Source organism: Mobula birostris, chromosome 1 (genome assembly GCF_030028105.1).
Source record: "Mobula birostris isolate sMobBir1 chromosome 1, sMobBir1.hap1, whole genome shotgun sequence".
Classification (NCBI taxonomy): Eukaryota; Metazoa; Chordata; class Chondrichthyes; order Myliobatiformes; family Myliobatidae; genus Mobula; species Mobula birostris.
The window spans coordinates 92,721,371-92,748,852 of NC_092370.1; the positions used below are offsets into that span (position 1 = coordinate 92,721,371).

Sequence of the window (27,482 nt, forward strand, 5' to 3'; positions counted from 1 at the left end):
AAGGAGCTTCCTTCCATTGGGCTTTAAACTGTTAGTGATTTTAAGAATATAATAAAATTATGGCGTAACCATTCTCTTCCCTCTGTTTCTCTTTCTGTACCTGCTTTTATACTGAATTCATATACTCTAACCTACACCTCCTTTGCAAGCTTTGCAGTATTTTTTTATCATTGTCATATCCGGTTAGGTGAGGAGATGAAAATTTCTTATAAAGGTTAATAACGATCCGGACGTTTTGTTTTTCTCAAGTCTAAACTATCAGCATGCATATTCTGAAATGTCTAGGCAAAGTTGAACATCTGTATAGACAAGGGAAAGTCCAACTTTTATTTATTAAATGCTCTAAAACATATGCTACTGTGTAAAATCTCCACTAGTTTAAAAGAGCAAATTGAGGTTAAATGAGAGATTACTCTTCACTCTACAACACCCTGGATGACATCTGTATCAATGAAAAGTATTTCATTAGCAAATGATCATCTGAAGGTTCAGTTCAGGCAAATTGCAGTACTGAATGGTTACCCAACACTCGAACGTACATGGCAATGACAAAAGTCTTCAAACCTTTTTAGAAACCTGGCAAAGTGATGGTGATTAAAACTTCTAAAATCATCACGTAAATGACGGGTTCGTAGGATTGCTTTAAGTCTCATCAACATTTTTTTATTACCAGCCTCAGCAAAATAGCCTTCATAATATCATGGTAATCAAGGGCAACCAGCTTCTCTGAACAGGATTACATAACTAGTTTAATCTTGTGATTTGCATTTAGTTCAGCATCTTGATTAACTCACTGACTTAGTTAACAGGGCAACAGTATTTCAATCATTTTTCTCTGAAGTGAACTCAGAGACACAGTCTTTATGGGAATGAACCACTTTTCTTCCAGCCACTAATAAAAATGTTCATTCTAATTAGAAAACAATCTAAAAAGCCCATGCAATCCTGCTCTGCAATCAGGGACAATTATTTATCTCTGAAATCTAGAAGAACCAGTAATCCTCCAGTAATTCTGGAGGACAATCATCATCAACACCAATGAAAATCTAGTATTTTTTATTTTTTTGACATATTTTTGTCATTGATGATATTGTTGAAGGCAAGCAAAAGGTTCTTTGACTGGGTAAGACCTTTGTAAGTAGGACTCACCACCTGAAGATCTGCAGTTACAACACTGGTTGGTGATATTCCTAGAAACATCCCATGGCATCCCACTACCAACACCTACACATATATTCCAGCCATTTCCTGTTTGATATGCCTGATCTCAGAACTCACTACTCATTCGGAAAGTATACAGACTCATTGATGAGAAGAGAAGTTCTCATCGCTGACAGCCTTGATTCCTTTACAATAAGCAAAATTTTCAAAAATATCTTATTAAAAAGGTCTAGTTTATTGGCACTGTAATTTTTAATTTCATTCGGAATAGGTTGCAAAAGGCATACATCTAATATGACCTGCCAACCCAAATTTTGATTTTCATTCAAATTCTCAGTCTACATATCAAGGTGCATTCATCGCTGGGTTCACGTACCGTCCACAGGATGTCCTGGTATTTTATAAGTAACTGGACAATATTGGCTGCCTTGGTGGCTGCTTCTGCCTCTTGATGGTTTCCAGTTCTCCCTTTACACATGAAGAGGTTTGGTGCAACAATCATGGAAACATTCCACAAGCTCATTCTGTTTTTTGCTTCATTAGCTACGACTTTGCTGAGAAATTCCAAGAAAGCCTGGAGGTTGGGGGTGGAAGTAAGGGAAGAGATTCAGTCTGGTTGTCCCTCCCCCTCCCTCCCCCAACATTTTATTTTTCATTCATCCCACGCAAGGAGAAATGGCCCATTTTCAACAATACATGCTCCAAAACAATTTAAAATCCTAAGGCATCTGGGTCTTGTGTATCAAGCTACAAATTCCAGCTAAAGGACAAACTATGCAAATTAGCTATACATAGTGTGTAAGTACAAGTTCATGCAAAATATGCTCTCCCAAACCTCACCACAAAATTGTCGAATCACACTTTCACTCTACTTTCTAATACTGCAATGCTTTTCATTCTGTTAACCAACCCATGGGTTTTCTTAAATATGGTGATATAACTATTATTCTCCCTGCGGTCTGGTGGAAAATATCAGCCTAATTATGCATGAAGTGAAAAAAGATCTGCACACTGGGGCTGTTGACACTGATACGAGGTGAAAGGTGAGGTATGGAAATCCAGGTACTTTTCTGTTGTCAATATTCAGCACAAGTCTCTCACCTCAAATACCAGCCACAATCCCAAAGTAAAACACACTCAACAAATAATCAGCATCACTGAGGAATTGTCTGTTGGGTGATTCTTTTTAGCAAAAATGGCAAAGAGAAAAAGGATAAAAATTTTATCACTGGCCTCAAACACAAAATATCTTGCTAGTAAAGAATTACTATCAATAAATCTAAAAAAAAGGAAGATGCATTTTAATCTTTATAGATATAGAAAGATTCATTAAGAGATTGAATTGAAACGCTATTCTAACCTTGAGCATTGGTGTATCTAGGAAACTGTAGCAAATCTCAAGCGTATCTACTCTACAGCAATCTCATGTTAAGACACACACACACACAAAAACACAAAAAATGCTGGTGAACGCAGCAGGCCAGGCAGCATCTATAGAAAGAGGTACAGTCGACATTTCGGGCTGAGACCCTTCATCAGGACTAACTGAAAGAAGAGATAGTAAGAGATTTGAAAGTGGGAGGGGGAGGGGGAGATCCGAAATGATGGGAGAAGACAGGAGGGGGAGGGATGGAGCTAAGAGCTGGAAAGTTGATTGGCAAAAGGGATACCAGGCTGGAGAAGGGAGAGGATCATGGGATGGGAGTCCTAGGGAGAAGGAAAGGGAGGGGGAAGCCCAGAGGATGGGCAAGGAGTTATAGTGAGAGGGACAGAGGGAGAAAAAAAAAGAGAAAAAAGGGGAAGAAAAATAAATAAATAAATAAGGGATGGGGCACGAAGGGGAGGTAGGGCATTAGCGGAAGTTAGAGATGTCGATGTTCATGCTGTCAGGTTGGAGGCTACCCAGACGGAATATAAGGTGTTGTTCCCCCAACCTGAGTGTGGCTTCATCTTTACAGTAGAGGAGGCCGTGGACAGACATATCAGAATGGGAATGGGACATGGAATTAAAATGTGTGACCACTGAGGAGATCGTGCTTTCTCTGGCAGACAGAGTGTAGGTGTTCAGCGAAATGGTCTCCCAGCCTGCGTCGGGTCTTACCAATATATAGAAGGCCGCACCGGGAGCACCAGACTCAGTATATCACCCCAGCCGACTCACAGGTGAAGGGTCGACTCACCTGGAAGGACTGTCTGGGGCCCTGAATGGTGGTAAGGGAGGAAGTGTAAGGGCATGTGTAGCACTTGTTCCGCTTACAAGGATAAGTGCCGGGAGGGAGATCGGTGGGAATGGATGGGGGGGACGAATGGACAAGGGAGTCGCGTAGGGAGCAATCCCTGTGGAAAGCAGAAAGGGGGGGGCAGGGAAAGATGTGCTTGGTGGTGGGATCCCGTTGGAGGTGACAGAAGTTACAAAGAATTATATGTTGGACCTGGAGGCTGGTGGGGTGGTAGGTGAGGACAAGGGGAACCCTATTCCTAGTGGGGTGGTGGGACGATGGGGTGAGAGCAGATGTGCGTGAAGTGGGAGAGGTGTGTTTGAGAGCAGAGTTGATGGTGGAGGAAGGGAAGCCCCTTTCTCTAAAAAAGGAGGACATCTCCTTCGTCCTGGAATGAAAAGCCTCATCCTGAGAGCAGATGACCTTTTCAGAATGGCAGGCGGTGACTAGTGGGGTACCGCAAGGCTCAGTGCTGGGACCCCAGTTGTTTACAATATATATTAATGACTTGGATGAGGGAATTAAATGCAGTATCTCCAAGTTTGCGGATGACACGAAGCTGGGTGGCAGTGTTAGCTGTGAGGAGGATGCTAAGAGGATGCAGGGTGACTTGGATAGGTTGGGCGAGTGGGCAAATTCATGGCAGATGTAATTTAATGTGGATAAATGTGAAGTTATTCACTTTGGTGGCAAAAATAGGAAAACAGATTATCTGAATGGTGGCCGATTAGGAAAAGGGGAGGTGCAACGAGACCTGGGTGTCATTATACACCAGTCATTGAAAGTGGGCATGCAGGTACAGCAGGCGGTGAAAAAGGCGAATGGTATGCTGGCATTTATAGCAAGAGGATTCGAGTACAGGAGCAGGGAGGTACTACTGCAGTTGTACAAAGCCTTGGGGAGACCACACCTGGAGTATTGTGTGCAGTTTTGGTCCCCTAATCTGAGGAAAGACATCCTTGCCATAGAGGGAGTACAAAGAAGGTTCACCAGATTGATTCCTGGGATGGCAGGACTTTCCTATGAAGAAAGACTGGATGAACTGGGCTTGTACTCGTTGGAATTTAGAAGATTGAGGGGGGAGGGGATCTGATTGAAATGTATAAAATCCTAAAGGGATTGGACAGGCTAGATGCAGGAAGATTGTTCCCGATGTTGGGGAAGTCCAGAACAAGGGGTCACAGTTTGAGGATAAAGGGGAAGCCTTTTAGGACCGAGATTAGGAAAAACTTCTTCACACAGAGAGTGGTGAATCTGTGGAATTCTCTGCCACAGGAAACAGTTGAGGCCAGTTCATTGGCTATATTTAAGAGGGAGTTAGATATGGCCCTTGTGGCTACGGGGATCAGGGGGTATGGAGGGAAGGCTGGGGCGGGGTTCTGAGTTGAATGATCAGCCATGATCATAATAAATGGCGGTGCAGGCTCGAAGGGCCGAATGGCCTACTCCTGCACCTATTTTCTATGTTTCTATGCGGTGGAGACGGAGAAATTGCGAGAAGGGGATGGCATTTTTGCAAGTGACAGGGTGAGAAGAGGAATAGTCCAGGCTGTGAGAGTCCGTAGGTTTATAGTAGACATGAGTAGTTAAGCTGTCTCCAGAGACAGAGACAGAAAGATCTAGAAAGGGGAGGGAGGTGTCGGAAATGGACCAGGTAAACTTGAGGGCAGGGTGAAAGTTGAAGGCAAAGTTAATGAAGTCAATGAGCTCAGCATGCGTGCAGGAAGCAGCGCCAATGCGGTCATTGATGTAGCAAAGGAAAAGTGGGGGACAGATACCAGTACAGGCTTGGAACATGGATTGTTCCACAAAGCCAACAAAAAGGCTGGCATAGCTGGGACCCATACAGGTGCCCATGGCTACACCTTTAGTTTGGAGGAAGTGGGAGGAGCCAAAGGAGAAATTATTAAGAGTAAGGACTAATTCCACTAGGCGGAGGAGAGTGGTGGTAGGGGGGAACTGGTTATGTTATGTACAAGACCCTCATGTATATCTAATCTACAAATAGATATATAGTCAACGAGATAAACATTAATCTAAGTTCAAATATATTATGAATATAGATTTGTACGTAAGTAATACTGTTTTTACACAATGAATGTCAGATATGCTCAGTGTGAGATTGACACAAGCTCAGATGCAATCATGTATACTTCGAGATCAGGGATACCTTAATAATGTCTCTGTTGGGGTCAGGCAGCAACATGATGATAAGGTGCAGGGCCTGTAACTGCAGCTTTGTCTGTGAGATATCTGAAAGCAAATCAAGCCAAATATTGAACTGTAAAATCACACCTCATTGCAATGGCAGTTCCTAGATTGCTCTTTGGAGCGACATTAAACAAAGCCCAACTTGCCCACCTTAAGCAGGTAAATACTCCCTGGAACTTTGAAAAAGAGCTGGGACATTCACCTACACATTACATGTAATTCCATCTCTCAAACAACAGCTAAGGATAGGTCAATTAACCATGATTCGATTGTGGGAGTTTGCTGTGTGCAAATCAGTTCCCCTTTCCCTTATTTCAACCGTGAATCTGACAGACTAGAGGCTACGTTGTGAACTCAAGAAAGCCTCAGCACACAAGTGCATAAACTGTAGCTTGTTTTCTTCCCAGTTTACAAGAAATTTTAGAATAGCCATGTTACCAATTTTTCAGTCGGTAAGGGATTGTTTCCCATTAATACTGTATGTGCAGTACCATTGACAAATTAGTTTTGCTCATAATTAAATACTTGCTCATTGAATCAGTGCAAACGCTATTAGTCTATATTGACTTTGTAACAGTCATTTGAATCCTGTTTGTTTTTCAATTGGTGTGGAAGTTTGGGAGGACCAAATTCTGCAGGAGTATAAAAACTGATTATTTATCACTTTAGAAAGTCAGTTCACTTTTAAATTTTGTTCTCAACATTTGGGGAGGGAAGGTAGAATACATTTACTCGAAAACTCACAGCAGTCAATGGAACCAAATCCACTTGTGGTAGAGACCTGTGGTCATTTCTTTTGAAGCTGTTTCTGGTAGTTAGCGGTGAATAAACCAGTGGTCAGGTTTGCTACAATACTGCAGTCACTGAATTTCCAAAGTACTCTATGTGCTGCAAGGCGCTTTGCGCGAATAACAGAATTTTGGGAACAGGCTGAATATAATTCACCTTATTAAATAGGGATGTCTTCCCCAACCTTCACCTCTAGCTAACAGACAAGAGGAATGGAATGATTAATATGGCCACTATTGTACACTTGCAATGAGTCTGAATAATGCTGGAAGGACAGACACACACGCACAGAAATGTAAGAGGTTAGATATACAGGTAAAGATATTTACAACTTGTTTGTGTCGTTCCCATGTCTTACATTGCACAGCTGCAAAAGCAGGCAGATACTCAGCTGTGAGCAGTGGGTAGGGCAGTTCTCGGATGAAGGTCTTTAGTAAACAGGCTACATCATTATGATGGACTTGTTCCCAGTCAAAGGATTCGTAAAATTTTGCCTCCAGCTCTTGGCGATAATTCTGTGGATGTAAATGGCATTGATTTAAATCCAGCACTTAAACCTATACTTATTCTGTTAACTGAACACAGAAAGCTACTGTACTGATAACAAAAGCTGAACTTACTGAAGGAGAGAGCTAACCTTGCAAGACAGAGATAAACATGGTTTCTGTCCCTGGCTGGAAAGAGTCAGAAGCAGTTGGTCCCTTTAACAACCCTTGACACGTAGAGCAACCAGGATCAAACTTTATGGTGGACTTGAGATCCTAAATGGCAACTTCCTTTAATGTTCTTTCATGCACCTGTTATCTCCCACACTCAATTTCCCTTCTGAATAAGTCTTTCAAAAAATTGTTAATAACCCCTGTCTCAGTAATAGAAGAAATCTTTATTTTGCTATAATGGTATCTTATAAAATACATACTTCATTTTAATTCTCTTCTCCCTCAGAAAATAGCTCTTCAATTTAATTCTAAAATCAAATATTTCAGTAACTTACAATCCTTACCTTTCAAGAAACAGAAAATTCCAAAAACGAGATTTCTCTCTAATCAATTATATTTCTCGTTAATTTGCCCACCCCCCCTGAGCATTTGATGATTGAAGGAATGTTATGTGGAACCCCTGGTGAACAAGCAAGAATCAGGATGTTTTCGAATCCCAAATGAATATTGGCCAAGAAGATATGACTCAAATGAGGGTCACCAAATTCACCTCTGGTATCTGAATACATCAGTTAACGGGCATTGCTAAGATTTGGCCAAAGCAGCTAAAGGTTGCTGTAACAAGGAATAGATGAGAAGTGAACTTAAAAACTCTTAAGTGAATAATTGGGGCAGAAACCAAAGCAAGAAATCTTGTTTAAGTTCCTTCATCTTCAGAACGTGTTTCATCTTCATCAAGTGAAGAAAAATGTTAGCACATTGCATAACCTTCATTGTAACTTTAACCACTGGACATGAAGCAACTTTGACAGACGTGGGAATTGCAGTAGGTAATGGGAATAGTACTACAAAATTCAGCTCCTCTAGCTTATTCTACCATTCAGTTGAATCAAGGTGGCTATTCCACCATTTATCCACCATTATTTCATATCCATTGATATCCATCACTCAATCAAAGCCACCAATCTCATTCTTGAAGTTCAGCTGGCCCGAAGTCAACAACTTTTTGCAAAAGTGTGTTTGAAATTGACAATGTGTGAAAAGTGCTTCCTTATTCTAATCCTAAGTGCCTAGCTCTAACTTTGCTAGGATTTCACTGCTAGAGGAAATACATTTTATGTAAATATTCTTTAACTATGATTAAAACATTAAAGAACACAATTAAATCTCCTTGAATATTTCTAGACTGAACCAAATATTATTGGTCTCATTTAATTTAACCCTTAAAAACCATCCTAGCCCTGTATTATCTTGAAGAATATCGGAGCAGTGCTGCCAGGATAATCAACGGTACGACCCACCCAGCCAACACACTTTTTGTCCCTCTTCCCTCCGGGAGAAGGCTCAGGAGCTTGAAGACTCGTACAGCCAGATTTGGGAACAGCTTCTTTACAACTGTGATAAGACTGCTGAACAGATCCTGACCCGGATCTGGGCCGTACCCTGCAAATGTCCGGACCTGCCTCTCGGCTTTTTTGCACTACCGTACTTTCCCATTTCTATTTTCTATTTATGATTTATAATTTAAATTTTTAATATTTACTATCAATTTGTACTCCAGGGAGTGCGAAGCACAGAATCAAATATTGCTGTGATGATTGTACATTCTAGTATCAATTGTTTGGCGACAATAAAGTATAAAGTATAGAATCTCCCCTGTGCCTTCTTAAAAACCAACTTGTCATTCAGGAGATACAGTAGCAAAAATTGGCTTAACTACAAAAGTATCGATCCCTCAATTTCTGAATTCCTTACCTCTTGAAATAATAGCTAATGTTCTATTTGCCTTCCAGTTATGTTTTTCTACCCGTGTACTAGCTTTGCTGATTTGCTTAGACAAACACCCAAATCTCTGTGCTCCACACAATTCATAGTTTTCCAGAAATAGACAGAATCAGCTTCTCAAGGGCTGGAATGGAAAGGGTGAAGGGCACAGTGATACAGTAAATGGATTGGTTGAAGGAGAGGGTAGAACCATGGAAGAAGGTTAATGATGAACGGAGGTGACAAGAGATGAGAATGAATTAAAGAAGACTTGGATAAGGCAGAGGCAGTGAAGCAAATTTCTCAGCTGGAACACTGCCTGAGCTCAAGAGATCTTGCTGATGCTGGACATCTTGATAAAATGCTTGAGGAGCTCAGCAAGTCAGGCAGAATCTATGGAGAGAAATGAACAACACATTGAGTCCTAATGAAGGGTCTCAGGCCAAAAACTCAACTGTTCAATTCCATCCATAAATCCAGCTTGACCTGCTGAGTTCCTCTTGCATTTTGTATGTGTATTCATTTCCTAGGCTGTTTGTATGTGCGGTGAAAAAAAGTGTGTGGTGGGGAACTAAAACTAAACACACCAGGCACCTACTGTATTGGGAAGATTTTGATCTCTTTCTGGCAAAGTCAATCTGAACCCAAAACTTAATTTGAATTCAGATCGCCACTTAGAAGAGCAACACACCATCCTAACTTCAAGGAGATTTTAACCCAGGTCCAGTCAGCCTGAGCCCAAGCTATCAGCTAGGAAACATGGGGCAGGATAACAGTGGCTGCTAAACCACTAGGAGAGGTATGTGGTTGCATGACATGGGAAAACATGGTGTGTGATGGGAGAGGAAATTTAAACAGATCTGAACAGCATTCATGCTCCTCCGAACAAGCGCTGCTCCCCAGGGCCAGGGACCCATATCTACTCTATTGAAAAGGGAAACGCTGTGTCTTTTTTCACAAACTGTACCACTTGGTCAAAACCTGCTGTATGAACATGAAGGTGGACATTGCTAATTTCCCCAAGAATTCTTCCACCCTCCTGTTAATATCATTACTTGGGAAGAAAGGATCAGAATCTGCTCAGGTTAGGACACAGTAAAAACCTAATGGGTCAAATGGTTCTGTGCCATACACTTTCAGGATTCCATAAGGTGCTGTGGACAAACTTAAATCCATCTGGTCGATTCCTGCTGATCTCACTGTGATGTCTGAGACCAGGCTGAGATCCCACTAAAAGGCGAAGCATGATGAATCTTTTAATGAGAGACCATGATGAGCTGATGTGAATTTTCCAGATTCCTTCAGTTCTTTGACTCTTTAGAATACAGCATATGTTTGGTATACATGCATCTTGCAGTCTTTCAATGCACATATAAGGCAGCAGAAGATCACCACACAAAGAGCAAAGGAAATGCTTGAAGGATTAGTCACTCATGACTATCTTCTACTCCTCTCCAAGTGACCTCTTTTTGCCAAGAAATGCAGATAAAAACGAGAAATGTTGAAACAGAATATGCAATTCCATAACCTCAATACCACTTCATGCTTTCTTTCACAAAACAGTGATTCAAAAATGATAATTATTAGATGGATATGTAGCCCATTGAATCCTGTGTCTGCAGAATCTACTCAGTGTTATAAAGTCGGGCCTTTAGGCCCAATTGGTCCATACCAACCAAGATTCCCATCCACACTCGTCCCATTTGCCACACTTAACTCCAAATCCCCCAAAACCTTTCCTGTAAAATGCTTACATTCATAAATAAGAAAAAATTAGAAAGCAAAATCATGGATATTTTACCAGACATCCCACCCTGCAAAAACTCATTTCAGGGAGGTAGCACCATCAATTTGTGGGGAAACTTCCAGGAGAGGTGGGATGTCTGCAATAGAGTAGCTTCTTAGCAGCTGGCCAGCTAGTTTAAATAACATTAGCTATGCTAATGAACGAATGACACCTGTTAAACTCACCTCAACATGTCTTTTACAGTCTTAATCCATCATGGGCGATAGAAAAGTCATTGTTGCAAACAGTTCAGTGAGCAACACTGTCATTATTTTGACCCCTATTAGGCAGGGGTACACTTTAGTGTAGTCTGGGGTGACGTACGATTTATATATTTTTTGGAACACCCTGCCATGGCGTGTTCTCGTGTTTTCTCTCTCTCTCTCGGTCGCTCGTGCGCTCTCGCTTGCTTTCTCTCTCGCTCGCGCTCTCTCGTGGTTGCTCTCGCGCTCTCTCTTGCTTTCTCTCGCTCACTCTCAAAAAAATTGATTTCCATGATATTGTATATAATTTGCGGGCGGCAGGGAGCTACTATTAATATGCGGGAGACTCCCGGAACTTCCAGGAGAGGTGGGATGTCTGTTTTACATAAACCCCTTACTTTTTGTTCTAATTATAGAGGTACACAGCATGTTCTCAGTATTCTCATACCTGAACACTAAAATTAACCCTCCATTTCCCCAGAAAATGTACAATTTTAAGTTTCAGCATGGGATATTTAATTCCTTGTTTACATTAAATATCATCCTGGCTTGATGCTTCTCCTTTTATTGAGCCCTCATCTAGAACCATCCTCCAATAATATTTGTTAAAAAGTGACATCTGCAAATACTTCCCATCAGCTCTTTCCAGTTGAAATCCCTAAATCTGTGCACATCTGGGCCATTATCATTACACCCCACTGCAAAGAGAGAAGTTTTAAAGGGTCACACAAGCCACAAACCCTGCCTGACCTGCAGGTAGCTATTACTGGGGTGGAGTCCGAAAGGGTTGGTTCAAGCTGACTGATACTATACCAGACAATGCCACCTAACAAGGGATGCAAGAGATTGCAGATGCTGGAATCGGATTCTGACTCTGGAGCACCAAACAATCTGCTGCAGGAACTCACAGGGTCAGGCATCATCTGTAGGAGGAAACAAACTGTCGATGTTTTGGTTTGTTGTTGGCCCTGATGCAAGATTTTGATCTGAAACATTGACAATTCCTTCTCCCCTATACAGATGGTGCAGAGTTGCTCAGGTCTCAGCTGGTATCAATAACATTCAATCGCTCGGTTAAGCTCAGCAAGCCGAGCCAAAGTGGAGATTAAGTGCAGTGCACTTGGCTTTCCTCTTTGCAGTGGGCTCAACTCTGAACAAAGAAGTGAAGTAAAGAAAGGAGGTTGCCCTTCATATCTGCCACTTCACACCAGGACTAGCAATGCTCAGCAAAAATTAAAAATCACCAACTCCCTGGAAAAGATGTAATTAAATCTTTGACTTCTTTTTCTTGATTTCGATATTCTGAATTATTTTAGAATATTTTAACCAAAAGCTTTAATTTTATTTATTCATTTACATCTATCTGGAAGTGTTCATAATATTTCCAACTCCTAACCATTTATATATAGTTGAAAAGCCTTTGACAGCAGTGATCTCTTTTTGATTAGCAGCCTCACATAAAGCAGCAAGTGACCACTGGTGTATGAAATACTGTTCACAAAAAGGAGAATGAGAATTGACCCTCTTACCTTCATCCGTGAAGTAGATCCAGGTACTCGCAGAATTCCCTCAGCATCTAAGCCAGTTTCCTCCATTCTTGACAAAAGCTACGACATAGAATTATTACACATTTAGTCTGCTCCTAATATTCCAATAAGTCAAAATACACCATTCACTGCACAGCAGCATTGCCATAGACATCCATACTGACTTCCGGCAGATTGGAAATCTGTTGTGCATGTTCTTCATCTCAACCATCACAGTAAAGGCACTGACACAGCTGGAATTTTACCCATATTTTCACTGTCAGCCTGGTATGGAAACACTAATGTCCTTGAATGGAAAATCCTACAAAAAGTAGTGAGTCCAGCTCAGTCCATCACTGATGAAGCCCTCCCCACCATTGATCACATCCACACAGTGTTGTCACAGGAAAGCAGCATCCATCATCAAGGACACACACCATTCAGGCCATGCTCTCTTCTTGCTTCTGCCATCAGGAAGATGGTACAGGAGCCTCAGAGCTTACACCATCAGGTACAGGAACAACTATTACCCTTCAACCATCAGGCTCTTGAACTAGAGCAAATAACTTCACTCACCCCAGCACTGAACTGTTCCTACAACCTATGGACCAACTAACAAAGACTTCTCATCTCATGTTCTCGATATTTATTGCTTATTTATGTACTATAATTATTTATTTTCCTCGGATTTGCACAGTTTGTTGTCTTTTGAACACTGGTTGTCCACCCTGTTGGGTGCGGTCCTACATTGATTCTATTGTTATTGGATTAACTGAGTATGCCTGTAAGAAAAAGCAACTCAAGGTTGTATATGGTGGCATATTTGTATTTTAATAATAAATTTACTTTGAACTCTTTCTCGGGCAGCATGTTCCGCTAGCACTCAATAGTGCACGGCTCTGTTTACATTCATTGTGCCATTCACAGTAGACGTTCACAGTGCTATTGGTTCTATACATTGACAGTGTTAGAATATTTGGTGTGCTGAGCACCATTGCCATTCATGTGACCCCCTGGGATCATACAAACTTCAGGTGGCTGAGAGACTTCTACACCACAGTCTGACCAACAAGGTAAACTGTAGCCAGAGACCTAAAACAACCTGTCAGATCCCAGATGAGTCATAAGGTGACTCAGGTGACTGACAAGGCAGAGGAGCAGGAAAGGGGCATCTGACTGAAGAGCAGCACTCTGAGCCCCTTTCATCTGACGAGCAGTTATTGAGAGAGTGTTACCAACATGGTCTATAAGGACGCATTACCTATCATTGAACACCTCTGTGCATGACCCGTGTTCCCTGTACATCAAACACATAGAAAATCCAGGGAAAAAATGCCAATTTCATAATCCACAGGATAAGTCCCAGTTTTTCAACAAGTTTATCTTTGATCAAAATTGTGTTGCACATCATAGAACAGTGTCATTGCTTTGTTAAAGTATATTATGATAGTCAGATACTACATCAGCTTTACGAACATCTTACAACACGCTAAAAAGTGCTGGAGGAGCTCAGCAGGCGAGGTAGCATCTATGGAAATGAGTACAGTCAGCGTTTTGGGCCAAAACCCTTCGGCAGGAGTCAGCCCGAAATGTCGACTGTACTTTTTTCCATAGATGCTGCCTGGCCTGCTGAGTTCCTCTAGCATTTTGTGTTTGTTGCTTGGAATTCCAGCATCAGCAGATTTTCTCTTGTTTGTGAAAGAAATACAACACTTATTAACACAGAGAATGAAAGGCTTGCAGTTCTTGCAAAAGACAAAGCAAAACCACCTGTGTGGCCTAGATGTTAACAAGTCACACAAAGGCACACTTTGAAGTCATTGGACCTAAGATTTCCAGACAACTACCCTCTCTCTCTCCTGCCTTGGAGCCAAAGATTTAACAGAAGGAACCCACAGAATTATTAGGGTCACATCCTGTCTTTCACTAAGTGTATCTTCCCTGGAATCCAGCCAAGCATAATGGCTTTATGACTTAATGACTTGAAAGCCTGTATTCACCTTTTATGTGTAGGCAACCTACTCTACAGCTGAGAACACCATTGGAAGTGCTTTTACTAGACATTTCTTTTACAAGTTCTAGAGACAGCCACTTACTGATTTTACCAGGCACCGTTCCACAAGGCTCATCATCACACCCTCTCCCTCCAAGGCATTGCATCCTTCTTCAAGTTTGGTACCAAAAGTAAATGTAATAATTCTGATTGGATTCCAATCAAGGCCAATACAACTAACTGATCAATTTCCCACAAGTTACTTTAAAACTACTTTAAGGTTATTATTGTGCTTGAATGTCTAGGTCATAATTTTCTTACTGATAGATGTTTCTTATGAGAAACATGCCCCATTGGACATAACTTTTTTGTTCACCTTTTGTTACACAAATGTGCCATCATTAGATTTAACTCAAAATGCGAACGTATTTTGCAATTATTTCCCACTTGATGAAAAGAGAACATACATTGAACCAAGACATTCAGTGTAACTGTCAGACTATTCATAGTCATACTTTATTGATCCCAGGGGGAAATTGGTTTTCATTACAGTTGCACCATAAATAATAAATAGTAATAGAAGCATAAACAGTTAAATAGTAATGTGTAAATTATGCCAGTAAATTATGAAATAAGTCCAGGACCAGCCTATTGGCTCAGGGTCTCTGACCCTCCAAGGGAGGAGTTGTAAAGTTTGATGGCCACAGGCCGGAATGACTTCCTATGACGCTCTGTGCTGCATCTTGGAGGAATGAGTCTCTGGCTGAATGTACTCCTGTGCCCATCCAGTACATTATGTAGTGGATGGGAGACATTGACCAAGATGGCATGCAACTTAGACAGCATCCTCTTTTCAGACACCGCTGTGAGAGAGTCCAGTTCCATCCCCACAACATCACTGGCCTTTCAAGTAAGTTTGTTGATTCTGTTGGTGTCAGCCACCCTCAGCCTGCTGCCCCAGCACACAACAGCAAACATGATAGCACTGGCCACCACAGACTCGTAGAACATCCTTAGCATCGTCTGGCAGATGTTAAAGGACCTCAGTCTCCTCAGGAAATAGAGACGGCTCTGACCTTTCTTGTAGACAGCCTCAGTGTTCTTTGACCAGTCCAGTTTATTGTCAATACGTATCCCCAGGTATCTGTAATCCTCCACCATGTCCACACTGACCCTCTGAATGAAAACAGGGGTCACCGGTACCTTAGCTCTCCTCAGGTCTACCACCAGCTCCTTAGTCTTTTTCACATTAAGCTGCAGATAATTCTGCTCACACCATGTGATGAAGTTTCCTACAGTAGCCCTGTACTCGACCTCATCTTCCTTGCTGATACATCCAACTATGGCAGAGTCATCAGAAAGCTTCTGAAGATGACAAGACTCTGTGTGCAGTAGTTGAAGTCCGAGGTGTAAATGGTGAAGAGAAAGGGAGACAAGACAGTCCCCTGTGGAGCACCAGTGCTGCTGATCACTCTGTCGGACACACAGTGTTGCAAGCACACGTACTGTGGTCTGCCAGTCAGGTAATCAAGAATCCACGTTACCAGGGAAGCATCCACCTGCATCGCTGTCAGCTTCTCCCCCAGCAGAGCAGGGCGGATGGTGTTGAACGCACTGGAGAAATCAAAAAACATGACCCTCACAGTGCTCGCTGGCTTGTCCAGGTGGGCATAGACACAGTTCAGCAGGTAGACAATGGCATCCTCAACTCCTAGTCAGGGCTGGTAGGCGAACTGGAAGTGATCTAAGTGTGGCTTGACTATAGGCCGGAGCAGCTCCAGAACAAGTCTTTCCAGGGTCTTCATGATGTGGGAGGTCAATGCCACCGGTCTGTAGTCATTGAGGCCGCTGGGGCGCGGCGTCTTCGGCACAGGGACAAGGCAAATATTACAGAGTTGCACAGCACAGAAAAGAGCCCTTTGGCCAATACAACATACACAAAATGCTGGAGGAACTCAGCAGGTCAGGAGCATTGAATGAAGGGAACAAGTGGCACCACTTGTGTTTATGATTGGCCCATAGTTGTCCATGCCAACCAAGATGTACATTCAAGCTAATCCCATTTTCTAGCACTTGACTAATACCCTTCATCACTGACATGACACCAGCTAGTTACACTAAACCCATTGGCCCAAGCTTGTCAATCAAAATTATTTTAAAAATTCAAGCCAAAGGCTTAGTACTTGAGATGAGGACTTCAATGAGATATCACTCTAAACCCAAAACCAATATTTAAAGGGGACAGACAAAGTAACTCCTTTGTTGCACTCACAGAATTAATGATTTGCTAACAAGAGTGCATTGAACTCGACTTCTCAAAATCAATTCTATTCACTGCAAATTTCCAAATTGAAAACATAGGGAAGTTGCCATTTTCCAGCTGGATTCCAGTGGCTGACCCTCCAAAACCCTCCTTGCTTACACACTATCCCAGCTCTACCTTATTGACAGGAACACCAGAGGCAAAAGAGAACAGTGAACACAGCCTGGACTAGAATAGCCACAGCCCTCACCACCATGGAAGCACCTACATGATGCTCTGCTTCAAGATGACAGCATCTATCTTCAAGGATCCCCACCATCCATCAGGCAGAAGGTACAGAAGCCAGAACTCCCACACTACTAGGTTCAGGAACAGCTACTACCCCTACAACCGTCAGGTTCTTAACATTTCCTTTCCTTTTGTTTTTTTTTTGCTATCTTTTTCTTCATTGTCTTATATAATTTAGACCATATACAGCAGCAGAATTAGGCCAACTGGCCCATTCACTCTGCTCTGCCATTTCATCATGGCTGATCCAATTTTCCTCTCAGCCCCAATCTCCTGCCTTCTTCCCATATCCCTTCATGCTCTGACAAATCAAGGACCTATCAACCTCTGCCTTGAAAATACATAAAGACCTGGCCTCCTGTGGCAAAGAATTCCACAGATTCACCACTCTCGTTAAGGAAATTCCTCCTCAGCTCGGTTCTAAAAGGACACCCCTCTATTCTGAGGCTGTGTCCTCTGCTCTCAGACTCTCCCACCAAAGGAAACATCCTCTCCACATTCACTCTATCAAGGCCTTTCATTATACGATAGGTTATATCAGACCTCATTCTTCTGAATTCGGGTGAATACAGGCTCTGAGCCATCAAACACTCTTCATATGACAAGCAATTTCATATGTACAATTTATGTATAACTTGTGTTCTGTGTGTTGTCTGAATCTACGTGTCTATGATGCTGCTGCAAGTTTTTCCATAGTACTCATTCCTCACCATACTTGCACAATTGACAATAAACTCAACATGAGTTTGCTGACTGAATTAAGCTTATATGAAATTTAGTTTTCCAGGTTCAATCTACCTGGAGAAAAAAAATGCGAGGGACCATAAATCACCAATTGACAAGGAAGTCAAGGGGGACCCAAGTTTTCAAATGTTTAACTAGAATCATGGTAACTTAAAAACAATGTGGACTCCTGCTGAAGTAGTGCCTCAGGCATCAAAGCACGAGTGCCCTCTCCACCACACACTGACCCAACTAAACAGAGGAAGTGGTTGTTGATTCGGAGCCAAGACGATCATCAGGAGGGGATTAGACTACAATATTCTCCAGCAACTGTTAATCAGTGGGAGACTGTCTACAACACATACAAAAGATACCTTTGACAATAATTCACAAACTAAAACCCAGCCTGCAAAATCCCAACTCAAACTTCTTTTAATTTATTTTGCAGACATTGATTGCTGTGTATCTGTGCAATCTACAGCATGGTTTCATGCTCAAGGCCTGATTAAATGTTGCATGCACTATGGTCACCCCTTGCTATCCTTCTCTTGCAGCTATGTAGCGCAGCAAGCAGATGTTAAATATGATTCCAATTAGACATTTCTCTTTAACTATTGCACTTACTTTTTGAAAGATGAGAGGAATTTTTGTTCCTGGAACTTTCTTCTGATCATTTTCAAGCAATGTTGTGAGAGGAACACCAAAGAGACCAGTTTCTGTAAAACAAAACATCAAGCAATTCATTTTGTTAGAACATCTACCAGTTATTTTTAAAAAGAGTTAAAGAATCAAAGTTATACAGCATGGTCCATAATGACCAAGATACCTATCTGAGCTAATCCTGTACGTCTGCATTTGGCCCACATTCCTCTAAACCTTTTTTCTATCCAGGTAGCTATGTAATTGTTTAATACAAATTAAAATTATAATTATAATTATAATTGTACCTCTTCAGCTTCATCTGGGAGCTCCTTCCAACACTCTCTGTGTGAGAATGGTTCACTTAAGTTCCTTTTAACGCTTTCCCCTCTCACCTTCAATCTACGTCTTCCAGTTTTACATTCATCACCCCTTGAATAAAGAGTGTGACCATTCACCCGATTGATGCCCTTCAGAATTTTATAAACTCTATAAGGTCACACCTGAGCCAACTACTCTCCTGGAAAAAGTCATCGCCTATTCCAGTCTTGTCCAATAACTCAGGTCCTCCAATCCCAGTAACATCCTCACGAACCCTTTCAGCACCATTTTGTACAGCATAGAACCAGACCCTTTGGCCAACTATGTCCATGTACACCAGAGAATGAATATACAGACACATACTGGTCCCATTCACCAGTAGTTGTTAGTACGTCTTTAAACTCCAGAACCTTAATCTACAACCATAAAATGTAGCAGCAGAATTAGGCCATTTGGCCCATGGAGTCTGCTCTGCCATTTCATCATGGCTGACCCAATTTTTCTCTCAGCCCCAATCTCCTGCCCTCTCCCTTCATGCCCTGACCAATCAAGAATTTATCAGCCTCTGCCTTAAATATACATAAAGACTTGGCCTCCACAGATGCCTGTGGCAAAGAATTCCAAAGATTCAAAGCTCTCTGGCTAAAGAAATTCCTCCTCATCTCCATTCTAAAAGGATGCCCTCCATTTGGAGGCTGTGTTCTCTGGTCTTAGACTCTCCCGCTATAGGAAACATCCTCTCCGCATGCACTCTATCAATGACTTTCATTAAACAGATTTCAATGAGGTCACCCCTCATTCTTCTGAATTCTAGTGAATACAGGCCTGGAGCCATCATATGACAAGCCATTCAATCCTGGAATCATTTTCATGAACCTCCTTTGAACTATCTCCAATGTCAGTACATCCTTTTTTTTTAAAAGATAAGTGGCCCAAAACAGCTCACAGTACTCCAAGTGATGCTTCACCAGTGCTTTATAAAGTCTCAACATTACATCCTTACTTTTATATTCCAGTCCTCTTGAAATGAATGTAAACATCACATTTGCCTTCCTCACCACAGACTCAACCTGCAAATTAACCCAGTCCCTTTACGCCTCAGTTTCTTTGTATTTTCTCTCCATTGAGAAGAGTTTATTTCTTCTACCAAACTGCATTACCATACAGTTCCCAACACTATTCTATCTGCCATTTCTTTGTCCATTCTCCTAATCTGTCTAAGTCCTTCTGTAGCTTCTCTACTTCCTCAAAACTACCTGCCCCTCCACCTAGCTTCATATTGTTTGCAAACTTTGCAACAAAATCATCAATTTCATCATCCAAATGGCCCCTGCCCATCCCCCACATGAGTCATCTGTTGTCGGCCCCCGACCAACACATATTCCACTCTCCCCTCCTACCCCTCCTCACAGTCCCCCAACCCTGCTCTCATGACTATACCCCTTCCCCACATGAAACAACCACGGTGGGCTTCATAGCTGAACAGGTGAGAAGACAGCTGAAACGTCTCAACCCGAGCAAGGCTGCAGGACCGGATGGTGTCAGTACCAGGTTGCTCAAAGCCTGTGCCCCTCAGCTATGTAGAGTACTTCGCCATGTCTTCAACCTGAGCCTGAGGCTCTGGAGGGATCCTGTGCTGTAGAAGACGTCCTGCCTTGTCCCTGTGCCGAAGACGCCGCACCCCAGTGGGCCTCAATGACTATAGACCGGTGGCATTGACCTCCCATATCATGAAGACCCTGGAGAGACTTGTTCTGGAGCTGCTCTGGCCTATGGTCAAGCCACACTTAGATCCCCTTCAGCTCGCCTACCAGCCCCAACTAGGAGTTGAGGATGCCATTGTCTACCTGCTGAACCGTGTCTACGCCCACTTGGACAAGCCAGCGAGCACTGTGAGGGTCATGTTTTTTGACTTCTCCAGTGCATCCAGCACCATCCGCCCTGCTCTGCTGGGGGAGAAGCTGACAGCGATGCAGGTGGATGCTTTCCTGGTGTCATGGATTCTTGATTACCTGACTGGCAGACCACAGTACGTGTGCTTGCAACACTGTGTGTCTGACAGAGTGATCAGCAGCACTGGGGCTCCACAGCGGACTGTCTTGTCTCCCTTTCTCTTCACCACTTACACTTCGGACTTCAACTACTGCACAGAGTCTTATCATCTTCAGAAGTTTTCTGATGACTCTGTCATAGTTGGATGCATCAGCAAGGGAGATGAGGCTGAGTACAGGGCTATGGTAGGAAACTTAGTCACATGGTGTGAGCAGAATTATCTGCAGCTTAATGTGAAAAAGGCTAAGGAGCTGGTGGTAGACCTGAGGAGAGCTAAGGTACCGGTGACCCCTGTTTCCATCCAGGGGGTCAGTGTGGACATGGTGGAGGATTACAAATACCTGGGGATACGAATTGACAATAAACTGGACTGGTCAAAGAACACTGAGGCTGTCTACAAGAAGGGTCAGAGCTGTCTCTATTTCCTGAGGAGACTGAGGTCCTTTAACATCTGCCAGATAATGCTGAGGATGTTCTACGAGTCTGTGGTGGCCAGTGCAATCATGTTTGCTGTTGTGTGCTGTCGCAGCAGGCTGAGGGTAGCAGACACCAACAGAATCAACAAACTCATTCGTAAGGCCAGTGATGTTGTGGGGATGGAACTGGACTCTCTGACGGTGGTGTCTGCAAAGAGGATGCTGTCCAAGTTGCATGCCATCTTGGACAATGTCTCCCATCCACTACATAATGTAAGCAACAGGAATTCTGCAGATGCTGGAAATTCAAGCAACACACATCAAAGTTGCTGGTGAACGCAGCAGGCCAGGCAGCATCTCTAGGAAGAGGTACAGTCGACGTTTCGGGCTAAGACCCTTCGTCCTGACATAATGTACTGGTTGGGCACAGGAGTACATTCAGCCAGAGACTCATTCCACCGAGATGCAACACAGAGCATCATAGGAGGTCATTCCTGCCTGTGGCCATCAAACTTTACAACTCCTCCCTTGGAGGGTCAGACACCCTGAGCCAATAGGCTGGTCCTGGACTTATTTCCTGGCATAATTTACATATTACTATTTAACTATTTATGGTTTTATTACTATTTATGGTGCAACTGTAATGAAAACCATTTTCCCCCGGGATCAATAAAGTATGACTATGACTATGACAAATCATTGGCATACAATATAAAAAGAATCAGTCCCAACACAGAAACCTATGGAACACCACTAGTGACCAGCAGTCAACCAGAAAAGACTCCCTTTCTTCCCACTCTTTGCCTCCTGCCAATCAGCCACTGCTTTATCATGCTAGAATGGTCTCATAGCTTGTTAAGCAGCCTCATGTGTGGCACCTTGTCAAAGGTCTTCTGAAAATCCAAGTACAAAGCATCAAGCGATTCTCCTTTATCTATCATATTTGTTATTCTTCAAAAAAATGTCAATAGACTTCTCAGGCAGGATTTTCCCTTGAGGAAACCATGCTGACTATGGCCTATTTTATCATGTGCCTCCAAGTTCCCTGAGACCATGTCCTTAATAATCAACTCCAATCCCTTTCTAACCACTGATGTCAGACTAACTGACCTATAGTTTCCTTTCTTCTGCCCCTCTCCCTTCTTGAAGAGTGGAGTGATATTTGCAATTTACCAGTCTTCCAGAACCATTCAAGAATCTAGCGATTCTTGAAAGATCATTACTAATCCCTCCACAATCTCATCAGCCACCTCCTTCAGAATTTTGTGGTGTACACCATCTGGTCCAGGGACCCATCAGTTTTTGAAAAGTTAGGGTAATTTCACACACTTCATGACCCCTGACACCTGGAACTTCCATCACACTTCTGGTGTCTTCCACAGTGAAGAATGATGCAAAATACTTATTCAGTTTGATTGCCATATTCTTGTCCCCCATTACAATCTCTCTAGCATCATTCTACAGCGATCCAATATCCACTCTCACCACTCTTTTACACTTTATGTATCTGAAGAAACTTCTGGTATCCTACTTAAAATTATTGACTAGCTTACTTTCATATTCCATCTTTACCTTCTTAATGACGTTTTTAATTACCTTCTGTTGGTTTTTCAAAGCTTCCCTATCCTCTACCTTCCCACTAATGTTTGCTCTGTTATATACACTCTCTTTGGCTTTTATGTTGACTTTGACCTCTCTTGTTAGTCATCTTTCCTTTAGAATATTTAGGATATTTCTTCCTCTTTGGGATGAAATTCCAACTTGCTTCCAGAAATTCCAGCCATTGCTGCTCTGCCGTCATCCCTGCCAGTGTTCTTTTCTGATCAATTCTGGTTCATTATACAAAAGCCAATCCAGGATAACTGATCCCCTTAGTGGGCTCAACCACAAGCTTCTCTAAAGAGCCATCTCATAGGCACTCTAGAAATTCTTCCACCTGGGATCCAGCACCAATCTGATTTTCCCAATCTACCCGCATATTGAAGTCCCCCATGACTATTGTAACACTGCCTTTTTGGCTTGCATTTTCTATCTCCCGTTGTCATTTGTAGGGCACATTCTTACTACTGTTTGGGGGTCTGTAAACAACTCACATCAGGGTCTTTTTACCCTTGCAATTCCTTGGTTCTATCCACAATGATTCAACATCTTCTGACCCCATGTCACCTCTTGCTAATGATTTGATTTCACCCTCAGGTTTAACCATTCAATTCCTTCACCCCTATTTCCAATAAAATATCATTTGTGGCTAATTTCTCAGCTTCAGAACTAGAAAGTTTCAATCCAAAACCTTTTAGCACAAAATAGCTAGATTGCCAAAATAGAGTTCTGGAGGAGTGCTGCACTGACACAATAATAAAAATAATAATATTTATAGCCACTTAAAACTGAGACCAATCAAGCAGTTGAGGGAAAAAAAAGACATGCATGAAATAGTCATCTCCAATAATGTACACACATTCATAATGCATGTATATTATTGACTAATGGAACTTGAGACTGACATGACAGCATACAGGGACAACTTCATCAACAGTTTATAGCACAATATCCCCTCATGCAAGTAAATACACAATGAATAGCAGATCAAGATAGCGTGATAATAAAAAAATATCTATAATTGGTATCATCTCAAAGTCACGACATGATAGCATTAAACAATTAGGCTGAAACAACAATATTTATGTAAATCTCCAGAAAGCCACAATGCTAAGCACCACTAGCGTTGTCTGAAAGTTCCTAACAATTGAGAAATCGGTGTGCTTGGCTATGCCCATACCCCAGGTTTTCCCAGCCTGAACTGAGAAAAAGTAAAGAATAAAAGACAAAAAGATGTCAGGTTAAATAAATAGGTCCTGTGCTAACGTTTAAAATTGTCAACTGAGTCTGCATCCCTCACAGTTTTAGGTATTGAGTTTCACAGTTTAGTAATGTAGCTGACCTGCCAATTATATCTTGAGGGAGATTTTTTTTAAATTTAGGAGACCTGAGCAGTCTAGCAGGATTATAAAACAAAAGTGATTCTGTGAAAGGCCCCATCTGCTCTCCCGGTGTACATAATGTATACTATGGTACTATTTAAAAAAAAAGGACCATTCCCAAAACCCTGACCAATAATTGACCCTCAGTAGCCTGACAAAAACAGATACTTGTTGAAGAACACAATGTGCAAATTGTCCATCACATTTCAGAATTTCATCAACCATAAAGCAGTTTGGGATGCTAAAGCATGGGAACAGCTGTACAAAAGCAAGTCTTAATTTGTCCTATTTTCCTTAAATCTATCAGCAAAATGTAAAAAATTTTAATGGTACTCAAAGTACAATAATGGAGCATGTAGATTACCAGACAGAAGGACTTCCACGTTCCTTATATTTATTTTTATTCCTGTCCTGAAATTCTTTTTTCAACATCCTTTCATGTTTCTAGGAGTTGCCCTTGATGATCTCACTTCAATCTCTTAGCTACTTCACTGGAACACACCCCTCAATGCTACCGAGATGCAAAACAAGTGCCAAAACATCGGTAGCCATAATGTAATCATTTAAAATCCTAGAGCTTTGTAATCTTATGCAATTTGCCTCTCTGCAGTACAGGAAAGAGTAACGGGTATATGGTAGGAAACTTACCCTTTGCCTTAACCCTCACTGGCCTGTTCCTCTTCAGCTCTAGTCCCAGTGCATCATAAAAAGTTGTTATCTCTATTAAAGCAAGGTTGTGGATCTTTTTCATATCTTGACAGGACAGATCCCCAATCCGCGTTACCCCCAGTCTGTCTTTCGGAATGGTGAATTTCTGAAAATGAAACAGATCCACACAATTAGTGAACTCCCTAAATTCCTAACTCCTTTGACAGAACAATGTTCAATGCTCAGCAGGCCTGGCAGCAACTGTGCAAAGAGATATTTCAGCTCAAAGAACTGTTCTGAAGAAGGTATCTGAGAAAAAAAATAACAATTTTGTTCCTCTTTCCACAAATGATGCCTCACTAATTAATTCCAGCTTTTCAGTTTTTATTTCAGATTCCCAAAATGTGCACATTTTAAATTTCCTTTTTATTGTTTTTGACAAGTGTTAAAAGCTTATGAGCAGGCAATTTCATGAAGAGATATATATTCATCTTTAATTCTTTCACATGGCACTCTACTGGAAAGTGAGCAGCTTTAGGTTTATTTTTGGTAGTTGCACAGAGATTGCAGAGGAAGCTTGGTTAGGGTATCAGGCTTTGATTTTAAATCTGGCCTGAGCTTAAACATGTCTTGCATATCATGCAAGTCAACTCATCTGCTATTAAAGTTGTTAGATAAAGTAGCTTTAGTAGAATCAGTCTTCCAACTTACAGGTAGTGTTGTGCTGTTGGGCTTCTTTGGACAATTGGTTCTGGTTTCCTGTACCTTCTGAGCTGCCATCAGAGACTCTGAGTAGGGGATGTCCCACTTCAGGTCCTCTGTTTCTTCAGTGTTGCTTTGCTGACTTTCAATTTCACGATTTTTGATGTCTCCTAAAAAAAAAAGCAATTTTTATCGCATAAACAGTATATAAAGACCAAAAAGTATGAATTGTGGATGAAAATTACCATTGAAGTATTTTCCTGTTAATGTTTTAATCCGTTCAGAATTGCAAAACACAGAATTGTGGGCCTTATCACGTGCTATTTATTCCCTTCAGAGACTAAATAGCTTGAGAGAGTACATGTTGAAAAAACTTCTACTTACAGAATGGGATGGCGAAATGAAGGTGCTTATGACATGGATCATAGAAGCAGATGCACATTACAAATTTGCCTCTCACAGAAATGCCCATAGAATGTATCACCAGGCAATGGAAATATGCCTAGCATAGAAATTATTTTACTTCAAGTACATTAGAAAGTATGAGATTGCATTAAGGCCACATTGTTTTGACAGGGTGCAAGGGTTGTTTCTCTGTATTTAGCCATGCTAAAAATAAATGCATATCATGACACTGCAAATAATTTTAGCAATACTCGTGATTGGATTCAATATTACTCGTGAAGTTTAATGGATTTATACAATACTTTTTGAGCCCTTTTATATATTCAGATTAAATCCCAAAATTTCTTGAACATTCTAATGTCTTCAGAGTCCACAACAGAAGGTTCAGAAAGGGTGGTCTAACATTGAAAGTAGGGGAAAGGCATTTGGTCAGTTCTGGGTTTGATCATAAGCAGCAGATATCCTCTATAATCAATTTATCTTAGCTTCTTCTATCAGTGCTGATATTTCATTGAGGTTTTTGCCTCCTTCCTTCTAACTTCTACAGCTGGCATCCCACATGGCCTACATAACCCTCCTTCTAAGCTAAAAATCAATATGTTGGATCTTCCCCATTCATTGCTTGCCAAGATGTAAACCACATTCCCGTTCTCAGATTTCATTTTTATAACTTCTACAATCCACATTGCTTCAGGTGATCCCTATTCTTTATTCCTCAGTTCATCTGGCATTGCTTTAACCTTATTGTGAATTATTTTAGTTTTCATCTAGGCAGTTAAAATATGATTGGTCTGGAACACTTTAGCAGACTTGCATTTCCTTCCACTATTATTGAGGTGTGGAAATTTTCCATTAATCTGTTTCAGCAAGATTTAAGAAGAAAATAGTATCATTTGGAAATCACTCAAAACTTAGAGGTATACAGGTTCAAATGAAAAGATTTTGTTAATCAGACTATAACATCCTTGCTTCAGCAGTTGCCTGGAATGTTTAAATTGAGTGATTGTAGACCATTGAAACAATGGCAACATCAGCTAAATACAATAGGTAATTACACGTTAAAGACTAAATTAAACTTTTAGAAACCAAACACCATGAGGTTTATCAACAGAAAATACAATCTTGAAATCTTGAGAAAAGTTTGAGAAACTTTGGAAAAGATCCAGATTTCAGATTCCACAGTATTTAACACTATTCGATTACTTCCAGAAAGTAACAGTAATCAATCTCAAGTGACCAGATGAATATTTATCGATAAAACATTAAGATTTTGTTCTACAATAAAATGATGAGAATATTTCACATCCTGTACTTCAACAATCTCCAATTGTGTACCAAGGTTATTTTGACAAGCAGGAAGAGGCTATATATACCCTAGAAACAAGATAGTAGAAGTAGTTTTGATTGTTCTATTCTAATCTATTTTTATTCTAATTACAAAATTACCTTGGTCAGATTTCTATTTTGAGTATGGATAATAAATGTCAGCCTTTGGGCACCACAAGCAAGACTACCCATACTTAATAGCTCTTGAAAAGGACATAGTGAGCCACTTTCTTGAACTCATGCAGTTTACTGCAGGACTATGAGGAGAAAGTTCCAACTCTTAGACCAAGCAAAAATGATAATATATCTCAAAGTCAGGATAATGGTGGGACACCTCCAATTATTGGTGTTTCCAAGTACCTGCTGCCCTTGTTATTCTTGGTGGTAGAGGTCACAAGAATGGAAAG

General features: G+C 41.4%; 1 protein-coding gene across 10 annotated transcripts in view; it reads right to left on the reverse strand.

The window, feature by feature from the left end:
* arhgap28 (Rho GTPase activating protein 28) overlaps positions 1 to 27,482 on the reverse strand; it is a 227,636-nt gene that overhangs the window by 13,887 nt on the left and 186,267 nt on the right. For all 10 annotated transcript variants that reach the window (XM_072259288.1, XM_072259280.1, XM_072259275.1 and 7 more), the window contains 7 exons: positions 25,354 to 25,514; positions 24,643 to 24,808; positions 18,210 to 18,301; positions 12,322 to 12,399; positions 6,739 to 6,895; positions 5,551 to 5,633; positions 1,538 to 1,735 (listed from right to left, as the gene is read on the reverse strand). In XM_072259288.1, the coding sequence (XP_072115389.1) occupies positions 1,538 to 1,735; positions 5,551 to 5,633; positions 6,739 to 6,895; positions 12,322 to 12,399; positions 18,210 to 18,301; positions 24,643 to 24,808; positions 25,354 to 25,514 (935 nt within the window). The remainder of the gene's footprint in view (positions 1 to 1,537; positions 1,736 to 5,550; positions 5,634 to 6,738; positions 6,896 to 12,321; positions 12,400 to 18,209; positions 18,302 to 24,642; positions 24,809 to 25,353; positions 25,515 to 27,482) is intronic.